The sequence below is a fragment of the Anabas testudineus genome, chromosome 4 (assembly GCF_900324465.2).
Source record: "Anabas testudineus chromosome 4, fAnaTes1.2, whole genome shotgun sequence".
NCBI classification, from domain to species: Eukaryota; Metazoa; Chordata; class Actinopteri; order Anabantiformes; family Anabantidae; genus Anabas; species Anabas testudineus.
In genome coordinates this window covers 25550976-25576098 of record NC_046613.1, presented here as the reverse complement: position 1 = coordinate 25576098, position 25123 = coordinate 25550976, and the positions used below count along the sequence as shown (strand labels likewise).

At 40.0% G+C, this 25123-nt stretch overlaps 3 protein-coding genes across 8 annotated transcripts in view; 1 reads left to right on the top strand and 2 right to left on the bottom strand.

Annotated features, from left to right (window-relative positions):
* The window catches only part of LOC113152948 (survival of motor neuron protein-like), a 36424-nt gene that overhangs the window by 7204 nt on the left and 4097 nt on the right, over window positions 1-25123 (bottom strand). For 2 of the 6 annotated variants that reach the window (XM_026346486.1, XM_026346482.1), the window contains 6 exons: window positions 24388-24567; window positions 23060-23191; window positions 22439-22567; window positions 22209-22355; window positions 21818-21873; window positions 21033-21372 (listed from right to left, as the gene is read on the bottom strand). In XM_026346486.1, the coding sequence (XP_026202271.1) occupies window positions 21838-21873; window positions 22209-22355; window positions 22439-22567; window positions 23060-23191; window positions 24388-24567 (624 nt within the window). In that variant the 3' untranslated portion in view covers window positions 21033-21372; window positions 21818-21837. Of the gene's footprint in view, window positions 1-3076; window positions 3224-11991; window positions 12650-19407; window positions 19798-21032; window positions 21874-22208; window positions 22356-22438; window positions 22568-23059; window positions 23192-24387; window positions 24568-25123 lie in introns of those variants that run through there. The other 4 variants (XR_003297943.1, XM_026346484.1, XM_026346485.1 and 1 more) reach the window with 4 other exon arrangements.
* Window positions 6133-17608, top strand: si:ch211-1a19.3. The gene is made up of 5 exons (XM_026346487.1): window positions 6133-6850; window positions 11266-11362; window positions 14893-15046; window positions 15304-15461; window positions 16605-17608. Coding segments are annotated over exons 1-5 (738 nt in total). The 5' UTR covers window positions 6133-6523; the 3' UTR covers window positions 16607-17608.
* Window positions 17101-19353, bottom strand: LOC113152950 (cocaine- and amphetamine-regulated transcript protein-like). Its single transcript, XM_026346488.1, has 3 exons — window positions 19191-19353; window positions 18781-18864; window positions 17101-18475 (listed from the first exon to the last, which is right to left on the bottom strand). Exons 1-3 carry the CDS (start codon window positions 19320-19322, stop codon window positions 18368-18370), a joined length of 324 nt encoding a protein of 107 aa, XP_026202273.1. The 5' UTR covers window positions 19323-19353; the 3' UTR covers window positions 17101-18367.

Genomic DNA, 25123 nt, shown 5'->3' with positions numbered 1-25123 from the left:
AAACTAAACTAAACTCAACTCAACTCAACTAAACTAAAGTAAACTAAAGTAAACTAAAGTGAACTAAACTAAACTAAACTCAACTCAACTAAAGTGAACTAAAGTAGAGTAAACTAAACTAAAGTAAACTAAACTAAAGTAAACTAAACTAAAGTGAACTAAACTAAACTAAACTAAACTAAACTGAACTGAACTCAACTCAACTCAACTAAACTAAACTCAACTAAACTCAACTAGAGTAAACTGAACTAAAGTAAACTAAACTAAACTGAACTAAAGTAAACTAAACTAAAGTGAACTAAACTAAAGTGAACTAAACTAAACTAAACTCAACTCAACTAAAGTGAACTAAATTAAACTGAACTAAACTAAACTAAACTAAACTAAAGTAAACTAAAGTGAACTAAACTACAGTAAAGTAACCTAAACTAAACTAAAGTAAACTAAACTAAACTAAACTAAAGTAAACTAACTAAAGTGAACTAAACTAAAGTAAACTAACTAAAGTGAACTAAACTAAAGTAAACTAAACTAAAGTGAACTAAACTAAACTCAACTCAACTCAACTAAAGTGAACTAAAGTAAACTGAACTAAACTAAACTAAACTGAACTGAACTGAACTGAACTAAACTAAACTAAAGTAAACTGAACTGAACTGAACTAAACTAAACTAAACTAAACTAAACTAAACTAAACTAAAGTAAACTAAAGTAAAGTAAACTAAACTAAACTAAACTAAACTGAACTGAACTAAACTAAACTAAACTGAACTAAACTAAACTAAACTAAAGTAAACTGAACTAAACTAAACTAAACTAAACTAAACTAAACTAAACTAAACTAAACTAAACTAAACTAAACTAAAGTAAACTAAACTAAACTAAACTAAACTAAACTAAAGTGAACTAAACTAAACTAAACTAAACTAAACTAAAGTAAACTAAACTAAACTCAACTCAACTCAACTAAAGTGAACTAAAGTAGAGTAAACTAAAGTAAACTAAACTAAAGTAAACTAAAGTGAACTAAACTAAAGTAAACTAAACTAAAGTAAAGTAAACTAAAGTGAACTAAACTAAAGTAAACTAAACTAAAGTAAAGTAAACTAAAGTGAACTAAACTAAACTAAACTAAACTAAACTGAACTGAACTGAACTAAACTCAACTAGAGTAAACTGAACTAAAGTAAACTAAACTAAACTGAACTAAACTAAACTGAACTAAAGTAAACTAAACTAAAGTGAACTAAACTAAACTCAACTCAACTAAAGTGAACTAAATTAAACTGAACTAAACTAAACTAAACTAAACTAAACTAAACTAAAGTGAACTAAACTACAGTAAACTAAACTAAAGTAAACTAAACTAAAGTAAACTAAAGTGAACTAAACTACAGTAAACTAAACTAAAGTGAACTAAACTACAGTAAACTAAACTAAAGTAACCTAAACTAAACTAAACTAAAGTAAACTAAACTAAAGTGAACTAAACTAAAGTAAACTAAACTAAACTAAACTAATGTAAACTAAAGTAAACTAAAGTGAACTAAACTACAGTAAACTAAACTAAAGTAACCTAAACTAAACTAAAGTAAACTAAACTAAAGTGAACTAAACTAAAGTAAACTAAAGTAAACTAAACTAAACCAAACTAAACTAAACTAAACTAAAGTAAACTGAACTAAAGTAAACTAAACTAAAGTGAACTAAACTAAACTCAACTCAACTCAACTAAAGTGAACTAAACTAAACTAAACTAAACTAAACTAAACTAAACTAAACTAAACTAAACTAAAGTAAACTAAACTAAAGTGAACTAAACTAAAGTAAACTAAACTAAACTCAACTCAACTCAACTAAAGTGAACTAAACTAAACTAAACTAAACTAAAGTGAACTAAACTAAACTAAACTAAACTAAACTAAACTAAACTAAACTAAACTAAACTGAACTAAACTAAACTAAACTAAAGTAAACTAAACTAAACTAAACAAAACTAAACTAAAGTGAACTAAACTAAACTAAACTAAACTAAAGTAAACTAAACTAAACTAAACTAAACTAAACTAAAGTAAACTAAACTAAAGTAAACTAAACTAAAGTAAACTAAACTAAACTCAACTCAACTCAACTAAAGTGAACTAAACTAAACTAAACTAAACTAAACTAAACTAAACTAAACTAAACTAAACTAAACTAAACTAAAGTAAACTAAACTAAAGTAAACTAAACTAAAGTAAACTAAACTAAACTCAACTCAACTCAACTAAAGTGAACTAAACTAAACTAAACTAAACTAAAGTGAACTAAACTAAACTAAACTAAACTAAAGTAAACTAAACTAAAGTAAACTAAACTAAACTCAACTCAACTCAACTAAAGTGAACTAAACTAAACTAAACTAAACTAAACTAAAGTAAACTGAACTGAACTAAACTAAACTAAAGTAAACTAAACTAAACTAAACTAAACTAAACTAAACTAAACTAAACTAAACTAAACTGAACTAAACTAAACTAAACTAAACTAAACTAAACTAAACTAAACTAAACTAAACTAAACTAAACTAAACTAAACTAAAGTAAACTGAACTAAACTAAACTAAACTAAACTAAACTGAACTAAAGTGAACTAAAGTTCTTCTTCATTAATTCATTTCATCTCATTTTATTTTTTCATTTTATCTCATTATCTCATTTCAACGTGTTCAAAATATTTGAATTGTACAACATTATTTCTTTTACTGTCTCTATTGTGATTCAGTCCAATGTTTGTATTGATACATGTAAAAAAGGTTATTTTTCCATTTTCCACATCAGCCGTTTGTCTGTATTTAGGAACATTTTGAATGTGAAGTTTATCTTAATTTTGTACATAATATTTTTCATTGTATCTGAATTAATGGTTTTGGTTCAGTCTCTCCCAGACAGGAAGCCTTAATTTGACAGGATTTTCAACATAAAATCCCGTCAAATTGGCCTAAAACGACAAACGGCTCTTCACCCTGTTCTAATACCCACATTAAAGTTTGGGACGTCACTCAGAGCAGTTAACATATGAACAGCAAGAGACTCACCGCTGAGAGAGACGAGGATCAGCCTGATCAACACACACTCCATCATCAACTGGCTGAGGAAACTGCTGCTGCTGCTGTTTTAAAACCAGCAGAGCGACAGTGTGAGGACGAACGTGAGGGCTGAGCTAAACTTCACCATATGTTCACCTGGGAATTAAAAAACATTGATCATTCAGTTATTGTTATTGTGTCCAGCTCCTGTTGGTCAGACAAAAAAGATGATATGTGAAAATGTCACCTTTGATTTTGTAAATGTATAATAAATGGAGAAATAATCAGCAGATTTATTGATCATATAAATAATAGTAAAGTGACAGAATTTAGACAGAGTGAGCAGTGATTCAGCAGCTGCTTCAGTTTATCTGCACGCTGCGAAAAGATGAAGATGAAGACGAGGGCTGACGTCCAAAATATGTTCCCAGTTAGTTTATTCATATTAATAATTACTGTTTACATGTCATACCACTAACTGAGACATTTTAAATCCCAGCAGCTCCTCGTTAACAAAGTGCTGACTTGATGTTTTTCACTTTGTTTGTGCAGAAATACAAACGGCAAAAAGTAGTAAAGTACTAGAATAGCACACAGTATATGATACTAGTAGCTTATCATGCATTAATATGTTTTGTACCTTGTTTATTTGCTTTTCATCATTTTATGGATCTTAACCTTCACTAATATGTCAACAATATGTAATATCTAATCAAATATTACATTTTGTAATATTTTGCTGAATCTGCAAAGTAACTGAAGCTGTCAGATAAATTAAAAGAAAAAATATTTGAACTTTCGTGGTGTAAAATGTCAGAAAGAGCAATACTTCAGTAAATGTGTGCTGTGTGGTGGACACAGACACAGTATGGAGCTGAACCACTGCTCTGAGATCAGTGTGATGACGCAGGGCTGTGAGAAAGCATTCCAGCCTCACAGTGTCGCCGCAGTGTCTCTCGACAGGCTGCAGCCTCAAATGACTTCTCTAAAGTCTGTGGATTTGAGCAAAGAGTTCTGCAGATTTACTGCTTCGTGTTGCAAAACTCAGACTTTGTCACATTATTGGAAACCAGCACAGCGGATCCTGATGTCAGCGGGTGAACTGTCAGGGAGTTTAGGACCATAACACACTGTGGGATTAGTTTAGGTAAAATTCAAATGAATAGGAACCAGGTTCCAATCAGTGATTCTCACGGTAACACAGTCTGTATCCCTGAGATCCGACATGTTGAATGTGTTTCCTTCCTCTTCAGTACAGTTCATCAGCATCTCTCAGTAATCAATGTGAAAAACATATCCTGACAATATTTGATTGTTTTATACACTTTGTTCTGCTCTTTCTTTCCAGCACCAGCGAGCTTCTGTGTTGTGTTGCATGAAGACAGCGTGACACAGAGGTCGCTGAGCTCTCTTCAGCTGCTGCACAAATAAATGGAACAGTGAGAGGACGGGAATAGTTTGATTTGCTGGAACTTTAAAGATAGAAACACTGTGTTGCACTTGTACAGTAACATCTGAAATCAATTGGACAAATCTGACAAAAATAACTTTGAACTTGAGAATTCCTGAATGTCTCTACAGCAGGATGGTACCGTTCATCACCTCTCAGGTGAGATTTTCGCCCTCTATCTGGGAGTCTGGGGTTTGAATCCTGGCCTACCTTGAGTAGGGGTCCCTAGCTTACCCTGCATTTGCTTTGTAGCTTTGTACTTGACAGCTAAATGACTAATTGTAAATGTAAGCGGGGTCAGAGGCTGCTGAAAGCGTCGCTCCTCTAAGAACAGACTGGGTGGGAATTTCTTTATCTCTCTTATGTTTCCAGCAGATGTTAGCAGCAAAACTATTTTTTCTGTGTGTCATGAGACGAATCAGCTCCTGCAGTTACCAGTGCAGGTTAAGTACTCACTCAAGTAACCAGGTTACTGGAAAATGCAAGTATCCATGCAGCAAATGAGTAACAGCGCTGTGAGAGAGACACAGACAGTGACAGAGCTGAACTAAATTAAAGACGTACACGGTGAAACGTCCCTTTTTTAGACTGTGTTTTAGTTTTAGTTGGACTTTATTCACACAGTTCTCTGGGAGAATCCTGGACCTCCTCCCCTGAAAATAGAAACCAGGTTTCCTATTGGTTTGGTTTTGTCCACAGATCATCAGCCCTCCGATCTTAACCTGTAATAATCCCACTTAGTTAATTCTATTTTGTATTATTAATTAGACTATGTGAAGTAACTACAGCTGTCAGATGAATGTAGTGGAGTAAAAGTTTGACGCAGCATGACATGAGAAACTGAGGCCAGGTTTCTGTACATTTTAGAGAATATTTTTATTTGGCTTGACTGAAATAATCTTTGGACAATTCCCGACTTTACGCAGCACCTCAGACACTGTGAGGGCTGAAACACAGTGACTGTGCAGCACTTCGTCCTTCCGCCGGCTCCAGAAGCTTCACAGTTTCACATAGTGACTGACAGAAGCCAGTTTATGGGCTTCAGTTTAGCATCATAGCATCCAGGAAGCAGAGTGAAAAGATAAGGAAAGTCTCAGACAGAGCAGACTCTCAGTCCGTTCTCCTACATCGCTGTGTTTTGGCCTTTTTTTTTTAAGTACAACTACAATGAAATACACTAACCTGCATAGTATGGCTGATGTATTCCCACTCTGCTTCTTTTACTGCACCTCAGTTTTGTTAGCACACATTGAAAGACTGTGAATGTGTCCTGTTAATGCATCAGTGATTATAGTCCAGTAATTTAATATCATTCTGCATAACAAGCACTTTTATTTTCCACTGAATGAAAAGTACCTCCACTGTAGTTGAGTACATGTCCTTAGTTACTTTTCCACCACTGTTTATAGAGGTGGTGTTTGTTTCCAGGAGCCACAGAGACTGTAGCTGGCTGCCAGCTGTGTGCCAACATCTGGCTACAGGTCAGGAAACAGCGAGTGAACAAACACACACTTTCTTTTCTTTTTGTTCCGTTTGTGTCTGAGTTTCATTTCTTAGATTTCTTGGCTTGAAACTGTTGTTACTCGAGTTCTGCTGCCAGAAGATCTACATATTTTCAGAGAGGTCGTCCAGGTTCACGGCTGCGAGGCTGGGAAGCAGAAACAGAAAGCTTCAGTGTTCTGCACACACACCTCACACAGAAATGAAACTTTCCATGTCAACTGGGTGTGTGTTTCTCTCTGCTGTTGTGACTGCTCTCTTGATCACTGCGTCCTCTCCAGGCACGATAACACCGACATGTAGAGGACGAGGAGGAGGGTGAGGGTGAGGCAGGAGGAGTGGCTGTCCTGTCACCCTCAGAGGGAGCCCCTCCCCGTGTTCCTGCTCAGCCAGAAGGGAAAGTCCAGCTCACTTCAACCTGAGAGTCACTGAGAGCAGCTGCTCCGTTCCCAGTTGATCTTCTTTTCATCTTTACCTCTGTCCTCCTCCTCCTCAGGTGTCTCCCCATGGCGGCCTCCTCCAAGTCCTCCCAGACAGCAAAGAACGTGGTGATTGCCCTCTTGGCGCTCTGGTCCATCATCTCTCTCATCGTCATTGTGGTGTGGGCGACGTCTCCAGACCTGAAGCCCTCCGCCCAGTGTCGCGCCGAGCTGCAGGACCTGACAGAGAAGCTGGAGGGGAGCAGGGTGGTGTGGGGCAAGCACAAGGAGGCACTGGAGGAGAAGGTGTTGGAGGAGAGGGAGAAGGTGGACCTGCAGAAAACTGAGATCCTGCTTCTGCATGGACGCCTCAATGCCACCAACGCCTCGCTGGAGGAGTGCCAGCAGGAGAATGTGAGTTCAGACGTTTATCTCCCTGATTTAGTTCAGTCACTGTCGATTTAGCTCATGATTCACTTTCATTAGAATCAGAACACAATTCAGACCGTGATTATTAGGAGCGTCCCAGAATGAGTCCGTTTCTTGTAACCAGATGAGAATTAATAGAAGAATAAGTAAAAGCTAGGAAATGACTCCTTTCTGTTTTAAATAAATGCTCTGGAGGAATATGAAAGTTAAATATGATGCTCCTGGTAAAAGCGGTGTTCATTTCTTTCTGTCTGGATTTTGCTTAGTTATCTTATTTTCACATTCACAGTTGAAGATGCAGTCGTTCTGTCGACTGTTTGAGCTTGTAAAGTTTTGTGGATGTTGTTGCTGAGCTCTGCACAAAACTGCTGAAATGACATGTTTGGTGTTTTATTACTTTTCAAAATCACCTGCAGATTAAACTGGTAAAATAAAAGTAAAATGAATTACTCACTAATGTTTCTAACCCTGGCTTCTCTCAGCAAAGAAGTTTTTTGACTGGGGAGCTGCAATATAAACCCATCGATGGCTGAAAGTGGGAAATTACTCTGGTCATAGTCTAGTTTACAGGGAAAAACAAGATGAACGTCAATACGCCAAGGCCAGATACTGGTCAAGTGTTAAAACATGCCGTCACACACAGACTGTAGCTAATGCAGTTCAGAGAACTGGACGGACGGAAATAGAGAAAAACATTTTAAGACTAATGCACAAAGACGATGTAAAATAACCACAAGCAATCAAATTTAATGTAAGCATAGTGAATTATACAGAACAAAAGCAACTTCACGGCGATTCACCTGTGTGATCACAGTGGAGGCTGCTGAACTGGACTGTTAATAGAGAGGGAAAGACATGATGCCTCTAATATAATCACTATGCCACAGCCTCCGTCCCATTAGCATCAAAAATGGAATGAATCCCACATTAAACTTCTCTTTCATTGTTCTTTGTGATAAAATGAAATGTGTTCACAGACTAATCACCAATGACTACAACATAAGCTTATAGACGTTTTTGAAAGTTAATCAATGTCTTAGTTTGAAGTTTGTGAAAAACAACAGTTCCCATAAAATGAAAGTGTGGCGCTTAAATCAGCGTAACAACTTCACGTCATTACACACATGAACTCACCTCTTCTGTCCAATCGTGGCGCTTAGCATACAAACACCAAAGGCTCATTAAAGGCCACTAGAAAACAGAATATTGGATAAACAGAGATATTAACACAGACAGAGTGAGACAGCATAGTGTTGGAAAAAGGCTGGATGTACAATAACTATTATAAAACATTGTTATGAACTCTCATCAGGATTTTTATACTGGAAATCAATGCAGAATTCCTGGTGCCACTTAATATAATAAAAAATGAAATATAACTAAATCACAGTATCACTGCGCTGACACCACAGAACATTACTGCTCGGTCCAAAGAGCTTTGATGGCAAAAAGACAAACCAGTATTTCTGTAGTACAAACTGATCCACTTAAAACCTCAAAACACAAAAACCTGCATCCAAACCAAAGTGAATCCACTCCCTCAGAATATCACACATATCTGCACATACCACATGCAGCTCAGAGGTTTCACAGCTGAGAGCACAAAGAGCTTCAAACCTGGACGGGACTGAAACATATTTCTGTTGTCATCACTGAGATACTGGTACATCAGTGACAGGTTACAAGCAGGATAAAACATCTGCAGATCAGATGATACCAGCAGGTGGAGGACACGGCTGCTCTTTATTAGAATCATCTATTTTGTATTTTGTAACATTTTCAAACACTGAAATCATGACCTGAAAGGGTTAAATGACACCAATGTACTTTCTTAACAGCCTCAAACTGAACACAGGAAGCTGCCAGGAAGTGTCTGTAGTACTTTCCTATTTTGTTATAAAGGACATTACGCAGAGAATCTGCAGCAGATTATGTCACAGCAAAATATGAGTTATGTCTGCAGATTCACTTACTACAAACAACTTATCCACATTTGAAGTTTTTCAGCTCAGCTCTTATTGACCAGGCTGCACGCAGGTGTGATGATTATCTGATAGGAAGTCACCACGGTGTCACTTCCACCTCTCTTTAACATACTGCTACAAGACCGGGAAGAGCTTTAAAAACATGGACAGAAGCTGAGCGGTACCCAGCGTAGGGACTTTAACTGTGCGGAAGGTTCTAAATCTGTACTACACAGTGTCTAGTGGTTCCTCTCACAGTCAGTCCTTTCAATATTTCATTAAAAATACTCCATGTCTCTCATATTAAACATGGCAAAGTTATTCATATGGCACCTTTCTAAGGCTACAGAAACAAGGAAAGGAGCTTACAGATGCCTCGGTCTGTCCTAGTGTGAAGTGACATTCCTCTCCAGCACAGTACAACCTCATGTCGATGAAGAATCTCAACCAGGTGAACTTATCTGGAAGTTGGGTTGTGGCAACTGGACTTCCTTCTTGTTAGGTTGAAACAAAACGGTTCACTATTCATCCAAGTAGTCTTTACAGAACCTAATTATTCTCTGTACTTGAAGCATATATTTCTGATAATACCATTAGTATTTTGAATGCAGGCTTCACTTTTAATTGTATTGCTGCAATTACATAAAAGGTCTGAGTGCTTTACTCAAGTGAGCGCCGTGTTGGAGTCTGCAGTTAACTCTGGGTTTTGTAGTAATTATAGTTAAAGGAAACATTCAAGCTCACCGTCAATCCCCAGGAATGATGTGAGAGTTATTTGTCTAAATACAGAGGCTTTCACAGGACAGAACTAGTCAGAGTCATGAGGGGAGAAGTCAGTCTGAGGAAAAAATAAGGAATCAGAAGAGGAGGAAGGAGGAGTGGAGCAGAGGTGAAGCTGAGGAGGAGGAGGAGGAGGAGGAGGGAAGGAGGGCAAACACTCACTTTTTCCACCAGCAACTCTGAGAACAAGAAGCTGGAAATGTTGGAAGCAGCGACACTGCTAAACGTCTCTTCACAGCGTAAACACTCAGAGAGCGTGCTCATTTTCACACAGAAACAAACATGAAGAAAGTCATGTAGCTCGAACAGTAACGCATTCACAGCAGATTCCACTCTGGATGCTTGTGAGGATGAATCTGGGCCTCTGTCGGTTATGTGTTGATCCACTTGGTTTTCTGAAGGCAGATGGAAGCTGTTAGTGTTTTGGTGAGGAGGGTGGGGCTGCTCTGGGTTCAGTTTGGACAGTTCAACTGAAAGAGTCTATTTTCAGTATCAGATCGGCACCAGCCTCCTAACATAAATGCACCATTTCAGCCTCACCAGCAGCTCCGAGCAGTGGTTGCCAACATGAAAACTACCGGTCACAAAATAAATGATAAGATAAATGATATGATATATATTAATTAGTGTAAAGATTTAGTCTGACGGGCGAGAGAAGCAGTTTGTACAGACACATCACTTTCAGGAGTTGGTTTGATTCCCTGCTCTCTGTGCATGTGCAAAGTCTCTGTTTAACAATAGTGTTGTGTCCTCTTGCTGTTTTCAGTACAACGAGCGGCCCGTACCGTGTACAACTAGATGCATCGGCTGCATGATGAGTCACTACTTCCTGTAGTTTGAATTCACACAGCTACTGTGGACTGAACCGAAGAGGAAGAGCTCCTCACACTAACTATGTCGCCACAGTTTCCTGTGTATTACTTCCTGATGATTTCAGAGTAAAACAAAACTCATTCTGAGCCTCTAATTCTGATCGTGCAGGTAAATATGCTAAAGTAGAATCCTGATTGATCGCGTCCTGACCTATGACTGCTCACGGCAGTAGGCAACAGCTGTGCCTAACAGGTTACACCGCCCTCTAACCCTAAGCTGCTGTACCTTTGACCCGTGCTACTCTTTACCTGTTGGTGTAACAGGAGGAGTACACAGTGTGCACTGAGTGTTGCTATTGTATTAAAACCTTTTCAAGGTGAAGACATTTATTTGGACTGGTCCTTTAAGTGCTGGACTCTGGTGGTCTAACTATAGCAGCTGCGTTTGATGAAAGGAATGTTTCTAAAAGCCGTTCTCAGCAGACAAAGTTGACCTGTTTTTAATCACCACCTCAGCCCTGACGGCAGACAGCACTCGGCCTGGACTGGCACAACGTGGTCTGGACTGGCACGGCCCAGCTTCCAGCCGGCTACTCATCCTCATGTTCAGAAACACACCGGGCTGAAGCTGTTTGTTCTTTTTATCTGATTATAAAGGTTCACGTTTGAGAATAATGGACCAACTGTTATTTCTACATCGGTCAGTCTGAAGTTTACATGATTGTAAAACTAAAGTTTACAACATTTTCCTCCTATGAAGAGATAAAACTGTGAAATGCTTTTTAACCTGCTGACCTCTCACTAACGTGTTTCCTCTCTGGGGTGTGTTTGTTTTGTGCTGCAGGTCATCCTGAAGGGGAACATCAGCGCCCTGCAGGACACCATCGAGCAGCTCCGTCACACGCAGAGGAACCTCACGGTCGAGCTTCGCCTGCGGGAAGGTAACCTTCACCAGTCTGTAGGAAAATCTCCATCACTGGCATGAGTGAGACTTTCTCTGGGAGCCACCGCAGTATATTCTTAGCTGCATTTTCCACCCGTTCCCATGACAACCCGTGAGTCAGAGTAAATAGACACGCACGATAGGTCCGTTCAAAAAACAGACAAATTGGACTAAGGGAGCGTCTACCTCAGATAATAAACCCAAAAATAAAAGTTAAACTGAGTTAAAAGTCAGTCCAGAGAAAGAGAATAAAAAGGAAGGAGGCAAATAGAAGGGTCGGCTTCAGTAAAGGCTCTTCAAATAACATACAGAATAAAAGACGTAAGAAAGAAAGAAAAAAGACAGAAGAAGAAGAAAAAGGAGAGGTGTCAAAGAAAGCAGGATGTAAAAATCGAAGGTCCTGTTCATGTTTAAAGATAAAATAAGCTCTGAGGAGGCAAAAAAGGAAAGGAAATGGAACAAAAAAGGAGAGGAGGGAAGGATAGGAGGAATTAAAGGAATAAAACAGAACCAATGAAAAATGGTACAGAAGTCAAGAGGAAAGGAATGAAGGAGACAAAGAAAAACAGATTTAGCTGATGGTGCAGTAAAAAGAAATGAAGAAGTGAGGTACTGCAGTAAAAGTACCTTCTTAACGGTTTCAGCTCTTCACACCGTTGTTAGTAGGAAAATGTTTGTAACCAGCAGCAGCTCAGCACAAACAGCAGGACCCAGTCAGGACTTTGGTATGTGGGCTTCCCTGCAGTGACGTCAGGGGTTTGCTGTAGTAACTCAACACGGTCCAACAGTCCCTGGAAACTTCCAACAACCGGCATTTTACCGTGTTCGTGCTGTAGTAACGACTCTGTCGCAGTTTCTCTCGTTTCCTTCAGCTGCAGTCAGGTGGTCAGTTTATTAGGAACACCCAGCTCTAGCTAGTCCAACGGTCCTGCTGGTGTATCTCTGCCTCAGTGATATAGACCTGGTATTTGTAACGCTCAGTCTTTCACTAAGATAAGCCTCCCTCCCTCTGGTTAGGTCGTAGCGCGCATCATGTGAACATCTCCCCAGCAGCTAGTGTCACGTCACACTTGAAGCTAAAATCAAAGCTGTGAAAGGACACGTCCACAGTTTTTCAGGCTGAAACAGGATTTGAACTGGTCCTCCTGTTAAAACAGATCCCTGGACGGTATCTACTCACTGTGACTAATGTGGAAGGTTGAAGCTTCATTGTCTTCAGCGTTAAACACATTTTTCTCGGGACGGTAGATTCTTCTTCTCCACCTGTTGAGGTGGTTTCAAAGGCCTGTGTGAACAGAGGGAACAGTTAGGAGTCCTTATCTGGTATTAAGATGTTAGCTGATGTGCACTAAAGAAAGGGAAACCAAATAATTCAGTCCATTATTTATAATAAAGGTGAAGGTTAATATCATATCTTCAGAAGTAGACAAAATAATAAATCAATGAAGACAATATAATTTCAATATTTTTGGTATCAACTGTAATTTTCTTTGTCTGACATGTTTCAACGTGCAATGGCGAGATCTGTTGGGGTGTTTTCTTTTTGCAGTGTACGATGAAGTAGGCCCTCGGTTATTGGGAGAAATGAATTTTCCTTTGATAATTGTCTCCAGCAGCAACAGAGGTACAAACAGTGGCCTGTTAGGAAGTGGAGAAACCCTTTAATGAAGGTAACTTTGTGCTGTGAACAGTGGCAGGGAAACGGGTTGTTCCTGTGTGACGGAGATATGAGCGGAGCATTGTATTAACAGGGAGCTGCTAGAACATTCTATCAAGTACACAGACGATAAATGCTTCATCACACACTGGATGAACATTAAAGTTTGAATCATTCAGTCCAGTTAGAAACTTGGAGCATTGTGAGGAGGAATCACAGTATCGTGATCATAATGTCAGAATCTCAGAGGAAGTCTGAATATTTTAAGTTGAATTGCAGTTGTGTAGCTGTAGTTCTGACATTTTATAGCTTTCCTCTAAAACGCCATCATAAAAACATTCTAGGATTCAATTTTCTTTTTACTAACAACAGTATCTTTATAGAAGGCAGAAATAATGCAGACAAAACGCTGAAGTGTGAAAAATAAGAATGATTAAAGCTAGTTTTTATTTGAATACTATTGGAATAAAGTACTGAGGAAGGTGAGACTTAAAGCTTACAGTAAAGACAATGATCCTGCTGAGAGAAGGCAAATCAGCACAAATAAAGAACAATGACCGCTGACAGCTCATGGTTCTAATAATTAGTAACTGCATCAGAATCTGATCCAGAACCAGCACATAAACAGGCTGGAGTACAGAAAACATCAGTGTTGGCAGCTGAGCTCATTCCTCACATAACAGTGATAACACTGAACATTACCTTATAAGTTAATACAGCTGCAGACCTCAACCAAACTCTGTTCATTTTCTGCACAATTCTACAGAGACTCACTTTCCAGTACTGTGCAGGGCGTGGCATCACCAGCTTCTCAGACTTCAGGCTCAGATCAGAAGGTACTCCCAGGCCTGATGGGATGTCGCCAACCCCCCCCCCCAAGCGCCTTAGTTACTGTTGCTATGTTGGACAACTTTCAGACAACAGTATCACTACATCAACTGTTTAACAATAGAAAATGGTCGTTAGCTAAACACAATTCTGTAACACCAGGAAAGCTCATTCTTTATTTTGCCAAACTGCTGTTTGTAAGGAAATCTCACATCAATTTTCAGCTGCATGACATAGTCTTAAGTTGACTTCTTTGGAGTGATAAGAAGTAAATACTCATTAGGGCTGAACCTTTTAGACATTAATGTCCTGATTTCCTTGTAAAATGCAGAAACAACTGTAACTGGAGCATCTAGGGCAGAGTGACACCAGCAAAACTCACTTTTCTAAATGTGTACGTTTAATACGGAAACACATTCATGCTCATTTTAATTTGAGTCCCACAGAAGTCAGGTAGTTCTGCTTCTAAACACTAAGAACGGGTCTAAAAATGTTTCTACTCGATAAAATGTCTTTTTAAGCCTCTGTATGAGGTAACGAGTGAAAAGGCGACAGGAGCTGTAGCTAACATTTCCATCAGAGGCTGATGTCCAGAGCCTGGCTGCTGACAGTTTCTCAGGTGGTTCACCTGTAACGTTGACTTGTTTTTACCTGTTTCTAGTTTGACACGTGTTGGCTCTGTAGCTCAGGATGATTGAAACAGAAACATTGATCAACTGAAGATGTCTCATCTGTTCATCATCTCTGTGGGAATATTTTTCATAAGTGAAATCATTTTGTTGCCCAACCAGGACTGAAAGTGATTACAGCTCTAAACTGAACCAGATTCTGAATCTATATAATTAACCATTTTCTATTAGAATAACAGTTAATACAACGTTCAGCGTGTCGCGCTGACTGTACTGTTTCCTTCCTATGAAACGTGTCTCAGTGAACTGTGTCCTTCGCTGCTTCTGTTGAATAAACAAGGTTAACAGAAACTAAATGAAGCAGTGACAGACAGGTTGTTCCTCTGGACAAAACACTGTGTGTTATGTTTTCAGATGACATCGAGACTTTGCAGCAGAACCTGACCCTGGCCTTCCATCAGACCCAGTCCTGCTTCAGCCTGAACGCTGCTGCTGAGAGCCAGAAGTCGGCAGCCGAGAGTCAGACAAAAGCTTGCAAGACGGAGCTAGAGTACCAGAAGAAGCAGCTGTAAGTGATGATTTACCTGCTGAACACACCTGAACTGATCACTGTCTTTGGATTTCATGTGAATATTTCCCAGAACAAACAGCACTGTCCTATGACATGTAATAAAAAAAGCTTGAGCTCAGCTGTGATTGAGGTCACACAGTGACCTTCAGCCGGTTCATCACTGTACCAGCAGAGAGCAGCCTCGTGCATTTTTAACGAGGTCAGTCGTTAGTTTCTCAGAGAGCGTGCTGACTGTTTTATTTCTGCGTTTCCAGTCAGAAGTGTAGATCTGACTCTGCAGTTGCTAAGCAGACACCACCACCGCAACAGAAGCAGCCGCAGCAGGACAAAGACGACAACTCGGCCGCCTCGCCCCTCACTGGTATTCCGGTGCTGACACTGCTCGTCTGCAGCGCTCTGCATCTGATAACCTGTGAGTACCGCCGATGCCTCCACCCGTCCCAACACACTGACAATGACTCACACGTGAGAGCTGCTGCACATCAATCTGCATTTCATCATTAGACCCAGCTCTTAATGTAATGTAGGCCTACTGCAATTTAAATAATTATCACCTTTCTGACAGTTTTAACTTAACACTGAGAAATTTGAATTCACTGCTGTACTGGATTCTTTCAGATTGTACAGGTGTACCTAATAAAGTGGCCAGTGACTGTGCTGTGTAGTTTTTAAAGTCAGAGTTATCTGACATAACTGCTGCAGCTGCTCACTTCTACAGCAGCCTCCACTTTAGTTAACACGTTGCTCTGATGTTAAAGATGAATCCAGATCAATCGAGGTGACGAGATGTTGACTTGATTCCAATGTCGGCTGGTTACAGATCAGCTTAAAGTAGATGGGAAACAACCTGCCCGGCTGAATGTGATTCACATATACAAACTCACGGTGAGTGTTTAACATGGATCAGAAAAAAGTGGTGAAGGACGAGCACTGACTAAAGGCCTCTTCACACAGAAACCAGTGTTCATTTTACACTGGTACTAAACAGAACCAGAACCAGATTAAGCTGTGATGTTCATAATAAAGTCTGACTGACATAACACGCACGTTCAGAGCATTACTGATGGATGAACTGAGAGGAGCTTTTGCTAGTTTTGCACATTCAAGACTCAATTTGGACTTAAACACTTGTTGATGCGCGTTGAGTGCAACATGAACATAAAGAATTCTGGTCACAGATTCAGTTTCCTGCAGCAGAGTGGCGATGAGAAGCTGAAGGAGAGGAGCTGGGAGAGACTTTAAGAACAGGGCTTTTTTTTTTTTTACTATTTCCTAGAGAGAGAGAGAGAGAGAGAGAGAGAGAGAGAGAGAGAGAGAGAGAGAGAGAGAGAGAGAGAGAGAGAGAGAGAGAGAGAGAGAGAGAGAGAAGAGAGAGCGCTGAAGCCTCGTATTAGGTGGAGGTCCACATTTTTGTACGTTTTTGTTCCATCAGCTCCACATCATGACGAGTACTAACAGTAAGAAGTGATGCAATACACTCCATGAACTAGAGGGAGTCTGCGTGGACATGTATTAGATGACGAATAAAAACACTGCTTGTGATTTGTGTTTTCAGGATTCAGCACAGTGGATGACCAATTCAACAGCGAGCACTGTGGCTCAGGACGACGGCGGAGCCTGGGCGGACTAATGACTGCTGTACAAACTTCCTGTCTACGCTGCAGACAACAGATCGACATGGACGTGCTGACGTATGAATGGACACAGACTTCGCTTTAACTCCGACAGCTGAGATGTTCACTGACCGTTAGACACTCACCACTGTTTTCATCAGGCTTTACTGCTGGTTTTTAATGTTTTAGTTTAAGATGAACACCTCCCAAATCCTGCATCAACATCTAGATCGACTTCAAGCTGTTTTAAGGTCCAGTCGATTCCCTCACCCCTTTGTGGTTCTCATCCTGATCCTGCTTTCTGAGAGTCTGTTCTCAGCCAAAGATTGTTTATGATGGAAAGAAGTACCACTCAGTACTTTAATCAGGAGTTAAACAGAGAAGCTGCCGTCTCTACAGCGTCCAGATTAATGCTTCACTAGTACCAGGTGATACTCACCATCAGTAGACAACTTTTTTGTGTTCAGGAACAGGAAAATCTAAATGCTGATGGAGGATTTGGGAAATAAAAAATGAAGCTTCACATGAAAAAGCAACTTATTTTGTCCAAAGAAAGCTGATTTACACCAGACAGTTTAATCTGATCTGAATCTGGAAACGGAGAAAAAACAGACACATTATCACAAAACTGTGGTCAAACTGAAAGTTACATTTTGGCATCATAGTAATAACCAGACCTCAAGATATGGAAATAAAATGTGCTCAGTATCTGTTTTAAAACAGCAGGTCCGCCCCAGGTGTACGACTGCAACTACCTGAACTTATACTAGTAGTTTTAGCTATATATATGATCAATGATCAATCAGGCTCAGCAGGCAGGAAACCAAAGGACAGAACTATTCACAGAACTGGTCCAGATCAGGTTTTACAGTCCAGTGTGAACAGGCTGGTGAGAATGTGTGTGTGTGTGTGTGTGTTTGTGCAATTAAAGGCAACCTGCTCTTTAGTTTTTCCACTGTTGCTTCTGTCAGTGCAGCAGACGAACAACTCGAGTCTGAGAAGCATTTTAAATTTTATCTGATGCTGGTTTAAGGTGGGGTGGGGGGGGGGTCTCCACTGAGCAATAAACATGAGGAATTTCTAAAACAACAAGGTCGTTGTTCTACTTACTCAAAGGTCCAACACAAAGTACAAGTACCTCAAAATAAACTTAGAGTATTTGTTTAAGTCTAACCCTAACCCTAATTCACAACCCTGAATCATCACGCCAGAATCCAGAATCGGAATCAAACTGAACCGAGTCCCCGCCCTCAGTGAAAAGCAGGTACAACCAGCTGCAACAAGAATGATAACGGTCCCAGGTCAGAATCTACTAGCAGTACTGCATTAGAGCGTGATTAATGAACTCTGCTGTTGGTAACATGAACGTCTGAGCCAGGTTCAGATAAGTTCCACACGTTCAGGTTTATGCTTCTCACCCAGAACATGCGATATTACTGGATAATAATTATTAAAAGTGTAAATATCAGTGATGTAGCAGCAGGTGAAGGTGGAGCGGACTTTAACTCTATGTCCTCACTGCTGCTTTATCCACAGTAAAACATCAGGATTTATCAGATTCTGTTTGAACAATCTTCCGCTCAGACACAGCAGAGGGAGAAGTAATTTTAAATTCTGCAGGAAGTTTTAACTGTAGAGGAATAAAAAAAAAAAAAAAATGACGAGGAGTTTTTAAAAACGTGCCTTTATTTTGCGACTCTCGTCTCTACAGACATTTAAGGACGCTGAAGTTACAGATGGTTCCTCTGGGACATCCACACAGCTTCCCAATCCTCGCACCTTTCCGTAGCGCACACTGCTCACCTGCATCACACTGACAGAGAAAAGGACCACTCCAATATAACTAAATTTACAGACGGGAATCTAAACTTGATATTTGCCGTTTTTAACAAAAATGAAGATAAATCAGTGGGAAATAAAAGCAGAGTGATCAGCAGCTGAAATTGGATGTGAAAGGATGAAACGTGCAGAGCAGCAGATGCTGGTGAAGGTTTCACGTTTGACTCCTTCACCTCCACTGTGCTGGGACAGAGAACTTAAGTACCTGATGCACAGGTACCAACACTATGAACCTTCATTAATTTGTTCAGGTGATCAGATGAACAACTCTGTTCTTACTGAAGGAAGCCAGCCGAGCTTCTTTTCTGATGACGGCAGCTGTTTGCTCTTTAACTTCTCCAGAACCTCCTGCAGTGCTTCAATCTGCAGAAAAACGTCAAATCTCAAATGTTACAACAGAAAAACTACAACTGCATCATTTCAAGTTTCATTTGCTTTCTCCCTAATTCCTGCACTTTGTCTCACACTTGACCTCTAACCCATGACAAAATCAGCTGAATGTGAAACATCTTTAAAATAAAATCTGCAGAGCCAAATGGGGAATATTAGACTATATAAATCCACACGGTCCAAAGCTCTAGGCAGCAGAAACACGACTCTAATGAGTGGTTTCAATAATTAAACTAACCAACGCCATCGGACAGAGGAGCCTTTAAACAGATTAATGGTGATGTCAGTTCAAAACTCACCAGTTCTTTCTCCTCTTGTGTCTTAATGGCGTCGTCCTCCGGTGACCGCTTCTCTATCAGCTGCTCACAGCTTGTCAGAACAACCAGCAGCCAACAGGAGGCGCCGAGGAGCAGCATCCTGTCGCTCACCATGGCACTGATGGACTCGGACAGGGCTCAAGGCTGAAGACGCTGGACAGACTGTCCTCTGGACCCAAGGGCTCACATATAAAGGTTTTAACGTGAGCAGCTGTGACGTCTTCCGACAATATTTACCTGCTGATAATGAGACAATCGTCGGACTCGCCTCCGATGTCAGCGAGGAGCAGGACCTCTGCTTCTTCAATCAGGACATGACGACAGCAGTGGCTTTTTTTCCCTGCTGCCACTGCAGCATTCACAGAAAACCTACCGTTTGTTTCCGGACCTTTCAGCTGTCTATAATCAATCATTCCTAATAATGTGAGAATGGATTCACCGATTCAGAAATAGCCAATTTAGTTACGTTCGTTTAAGCTCTGAATTCTTGACGATCTTGCACCTGTTCAAGGTGGGACTGAGCAGTTGTGTGTAGTAGGTCTGAACCCAGGCGGAACAGGCCTCGTTTACTGTGCGTTAGGTGAAGTGTCTGAACAAAACAAGACAAAGACAGAGGGGATGAATGCCTGTGACGGACATGACCCAAAACTCTCTCCTGTACCTCACTTGCAAGTCGCTTTGGACAAATAACTAAATCTAAATGTAAAAACCTGGCAAAAGCTCATCACCTGCTTCATGATTTAGACGGCAGAGCGACACGCTTCATATTTCTAACCTGTGTTTTACACCACGCAAACATCATGTTAGACATCATGCCTCTAATTCTGGGTTCTCAGCAGCTGGGTGAGTAAAAAAGTAATGCTTCATAATAACGTCGACTTACTAGGAATATTCAACGATCCCGGTCTTAACAGGGTCAAATTTACCAGGAACCTGTCATAGTGACAGGAAGAGGATGAGGTCAAATCACATGAGGAGATCTAATGCGTTCCTCACAGTTTGACCCTGACAGACTAAATCAACGAGTCATGAAACTACAGAACTCTGCACTGAATTCTGATGTTTGACAGCTCCAGCTCCGTGCTGCAGTTTTTGATCAGTACTTCACAGCTACATGTAATATTTCACAGCCACTGCACCAGCTGACATAATAAATCTATTAATGACGTCTTTATCCCCATGTTGAAACCTGGACCCAGACGAGCACCAGATACTGACAAATTAACTGAACTGTGAAATGTGTCTCGTGACAGGTGGTAGAACTGATACAAGACTTTTTACCACAACGCACTTTTCATTCATTATTAATATCTTTCAATGATCTTTATTACTCATAAATTCTAACTACACAATCTAGACACTGCAGATGCTTCCCACCACAGAAAACTGTCTGCAGCTTCATCATTCGGGGAGCCAGAAAGCCTGAAGTTCCCCCCGTTCCTTACTCACTCTTTAGAAGTAGATGTTGTTTAGGAACAGATACGGTTTCTTCATTTTGTTCTCATTTGTTCATTTGTCACAGCTTCACAGATTCATTGGGTTTATTGACCTTGTTCTGCGTTGTTCATGAGTCTACGTCGGCTGTTTGGCCTGTTACACATGCACCAGTTTTACCACAGGACTATTTCCACACAAACTGAACATTCATGCTTTCGTCTTACAAGCAGGTTGTTTTGTGGCGTTTCTGACACGTTAACTATATTTTGGTTCGAACACAGCTTCATTTCTCCGTCAGTAAAATTTGTGCTGCTGTAAAATCTTTTAATTCATTTGAAACACTGAAGAAAACACTGGTCATTTTAAAAAGTCACGAGTACAAACAGAAGCTCTCCACCTTTTTAATAACAAAATACTCTTGGCTCCAAATATCTACATTTCATTCTGTGACAGCAGAGTTGCCAGTGATTTAACAACCAACATTGTAACTCTGAACAGAACAGAACCAAAAACTGCTTCACAGAAACATTTAACACAAACATCTCTTCAATTCTATGAACACAAACTGTTTCTGCATCCTGTACCAGCAACACACAAGGAGCTTTTCCACAAAAACAAACTCAGGACACAAGGTAATTTTAAAGATATTCAGCAGAGGTTGTACAGCTGCACTGTGAATGAAAGACAACTGTCACAGCTGTGTCTCATCCCATAATTCTCTCTGGCTCTAAAGCAGAAAGCAGAAACACTCAAATAAATAAGGAAGGGGAATAAGGGTGCTCAGTTCAATCAGTGTGAGTATGAGTAATGTCTTCACACTTAATAATAGGGAGACATTACTGATGTTCTCCAGGTTCTGATTAACTGTTCAGGTTCGGAGCCTTTAAAGAAATTTGACGTTAAATGTATTTATTTACTGATTTTTAATAGATGAGTCGTCCACTAATTCTGTTTGTGTCTTTTTAAAAATTGATTTAAAAAAAAAGAAAAAAAAAAAGAAAACAGGTACACAGGTGCAGCACAAGTGGAGATTTCCTGAGTTCTAGTCTGGAAACACAGACTCCTACATTTCCCACAATGCACTTGTAAATTTTCTAACATTTGGATGATGTTTTTGGCTTTTCAGTGAAGTACTATGTGAACTCAGGTAACTGTGAATATGCTTTGTTTACCTGAGAGTGTACAGACGTGTTCAGTCTTTGGAGTTCGACTTGAACAGCTGCTGAGCCTGAAAACACATTTACTTACATCAGTACAAATGTTTTTTTCCATGTCATGTTCACTGATCAAAAGTTTGGGGAAAGAAAAACAGATTTCATAACATCAAATTGATCAATAAGACAGTGGTAATGTTCAATGGTGATGTACAGAGAACCATCATCAGCAAACATTAGCAGTTCCTGTTTGTGATAAACCAGTTGGTGGAAAAGGGAACAGGTGTAAACTGAAAATAGCAGCAGCTGCTTGTCTGTCTTCTGGTTCTTGGAGAATTGTGGACTGAATAGACTGAAAACAGCGACTGTTAATTTAAAGAGAGTTCAGAGGTGGAGACTTGTTACTCACCATATAGCTGCCGGTGTGGAAACCACACATGTACCAGAGCATCAACATGCTGGAGGTGGTGTCGACACTCGCAGCAACGTTGGACACTTTCTCTCCAAACATCCACAGAGGAGGAGGAGGGGGAGGGACAAAGGACAGGGGGTCTTGCTGAGGAAACGGTGTCAGACTGATCAACAGTGACAATAACAACAGTACTAATCAGTTAACTGATGCCTGCGAGTCAGTTTTACCCCCGAGCCCGACTGAGGAGGAGGAGGAAACGGTGGGAAAACAGAGAAGCTGTGACCGGCTTCATCTCTCTTCTTCTCTTCTGCTTCTCTCTCCACCTTAATCTGATGATCGGCTATCTCTTTAACCTGCTGACACACAAACACAACAAGCACCTGAAGTGTGAGACAGATCTGTCCACAAACAGGCAAATTGACAGGGTCAATTCATGCATCCAATTCAAAATGTATTTGTCTTTGTTGATGTTACATTGGGTTTCCCTTTTGTTGGTTCTCATACTTTGTTTTGAGAAAAAGTGCTGAATAAAATAAAACGACTGATTTAAGAGGAAACCAAACATCGTATCGTATTTAATCCATACGAATCAATTTATAGTATCGTGATCTGAGTGACTTTGATATAAAAGAACAAACAAGTGGTTTGATGTTTTTTCCTCAAACGTACAGCTGGAGCTGTACTCTGTGTACAATGTTGATTCTTCTCATCCTGTCATAGAAACATTTGTCCAGCAGATGTCACTATTTAGACCTGATTAAACTTCATTTTAAACTCTGTGAACCGTCACCAAGCCGCTGTCGAGTTCATATGTTTGCGTTTCTTTATCGCCACAGACGGAGACTCACCCAGGAGCAGTTCTGCTGACCGTCTCTCCCTGCTAACCTCCTCTCTCCTCCTCTCTCCGCCTGGCTCTCCTCCCTTCTCCTCCTCCGCTTCCCGTCAGAGTTACTGCTGGTTGAACTAGTCTTCCTGCCGCCCTGCAGGACCAATAAAACCTTTAGAAGGACTTCAGTAAGTGAAGATTTATTTCTTTTTCTATTGCCGTTTTGTCCATCAGAGCTGCGTTCTCCAGAACAAACATTGCTGTTCAATTCAATTCAATTCAATTCTGTTTTATTTGTATAGCGCCAATTCACAACAGAAGTTAGCGCAAGGTACTTTACAGTGTTTAAGAACTTATAGAGAATAATTATACAAAAAATAATACAGAAAACCAAACAATCCCATTTGAGGAAGCTTTAGGCAACAGTGGAGAGGAAAACCTCCCTTTAGAGGAAGAAACCTCCAGCAGAACCAGGTTCAATGGCAACTACAGCAACTTTTGGGAGCTGACCCAACCTGGATGACTAAGCTACTAGACAAAGATGACTGTAACCTGGTTACTTAACACTGACTATGTTTACATCACATTTAAGAATGATAAGCTCACTATAAAGTCAATCAACTAAATGTCTACAGTCCTAACAGGAACAACAAAGGAACACAGCAGGACTTGAAATGACAGCTGCAGACAGTCATCACTCTACTACTATCAGCTGAGGAGCAGCTGAATGAAAGCAGAGATCATCACACAAAGACATACTGCTGCTATTTCAAATCAAGTCGACACAAAATGCAATAAACTGTGTCTCTCTCACAGTGCTGTCAGTTCCCCCCACCCCCCTACAAACAATGGTCTTTTCTCTTTCCTGTCTCAAAATCAAAATCAGCCTGAGAAGAAATCCGAATACTCCTCTCCAGCATCTAAACTCAGATGCGCGGCAGTATTTAGGTTTCTTGAGTGCACACTGACCATTTCCACAAGTAAAAACTTGTCTGACACAGGCTATCTCCTGCTGTGTGCTGCATGTATGGAACAGCATGTGAGCAGAACACATTTTTCATCAGTACGTGTTGATTGTGTTTCCCATCTGCAGATAACTTTCACTCTTGTTGAGGAATTTTGTATCATGAATCTCTGCTTCTTCCTCAGCTTCACTACTGAAAAATAACATTCGATTGTCATCCAACAGCAGACTGAACATCTTATGTTTGGACTAGTGCTCACTGTGTGCTCCCAGCCTTTATAACTTTATATTTCTGACAGCAGGAGGTAAATAATTCTTTAGGTAGAGGCTGTCTGACAGGTCTGTCAGTGCTGAGGTAAGTTCTACATCCTGGTCCAGGTCTTTACCTTGGTGGTTCCGTGGAGCTCTTCTGGGCTCAGCAGGCTGCTGATATCCTGATCCTCCTCGTTGTTGTAGTGGTCGAAGCGAACGCAGCAGTGCTGACCTTTGACCCACAGGACCACGGCCGGATAAACCAGACCGTCCTCTGAATACACAGCCCGACATCGAGAACCAGGTTTCCAGTGCTGAAACACAAACACCGAGAAGACACTGAACACGTATTTTCATGAATTACCGTTACTGTTTGACACAGTTGAAACAAAAACACACCTGAATTTCACCTTAAGATGTTTTTTTAAGCAAACTAAACTTTTAAGGCTTAAATTCACTCGTGGTGTCATGTAAACTCATCAATTTTTAGTTTATCTTTACAGGTGAATGAATGTATTAGCTGTATTTTAACTGGATTCTGAAGGCTAATGAATAGACCTTAATGTGTACCTAACATGGTTTACATGTATTAAGATAAGATAAACCTTTATTCGTCGCACAATGGGGAAATTTCAGTGTTACAGCAGCAGAAAATATGCATTGCACGGCAACAATCTAAGAAAGTCTAAGAAAAATGAAAAAAAAAAAAAAATAATAATTAAAAATAGAATAAGAATAAAAAAAGATATAACACTCATCATACACACTATTGCACTATGGTCCAGTTGTATTGCACAGTTCCACAGTTTTAGGGTTGCTTTCACACCTACAGGATTTAGTTTGATTAAATCAGATTCAAGTTTGTTTTCC

Coding starts and splice junctions, on each gene's coding strand:
- si:ch211-1a19.3 (XM_026346487.1), top strand. CDS start 6,524: ATGGCGGCCTCCTCCAAGTCCTCCCAGACAGCAAAGAACGTGGTGATT. Junction 11,363..14,892: donor CGAGCTTCGCCTGCGGGAAG/GTAACCTTCACC, acceptor TTATGTTTTCAG/ATGACATCGAGACTTTGCAG. Junction 15,047..15,303: donor GAGTACCAGAAGAAGCAGCT/GTAAGTGATGAT, acceptor CTGCGTTTCCAG/TCAGAAGTGTAGATCTGACT.
- LOC113152950 (XM_026346488.1), bottom strand. CDS start 19,322: ATGGTGAGCGACAGGATGCTGCTCCTCGGCGCCTCCTGTTGGCTGCTG. Junction 18,865..19,190: donor CACAAGAGGAGAAAGAACTG/GTGAGTTTTGAA, acceptor GTTTTTCTGCAG/ATTGAAGCACTGCAGGAGGT. Junction 18,476..18,780: donor AGCTCGGCTGGCTTCCTTCA/GTAAGAACAGAG, acceptor TTTCTCTGTCAG/TGTGATGCAGGTGAGCAGTG.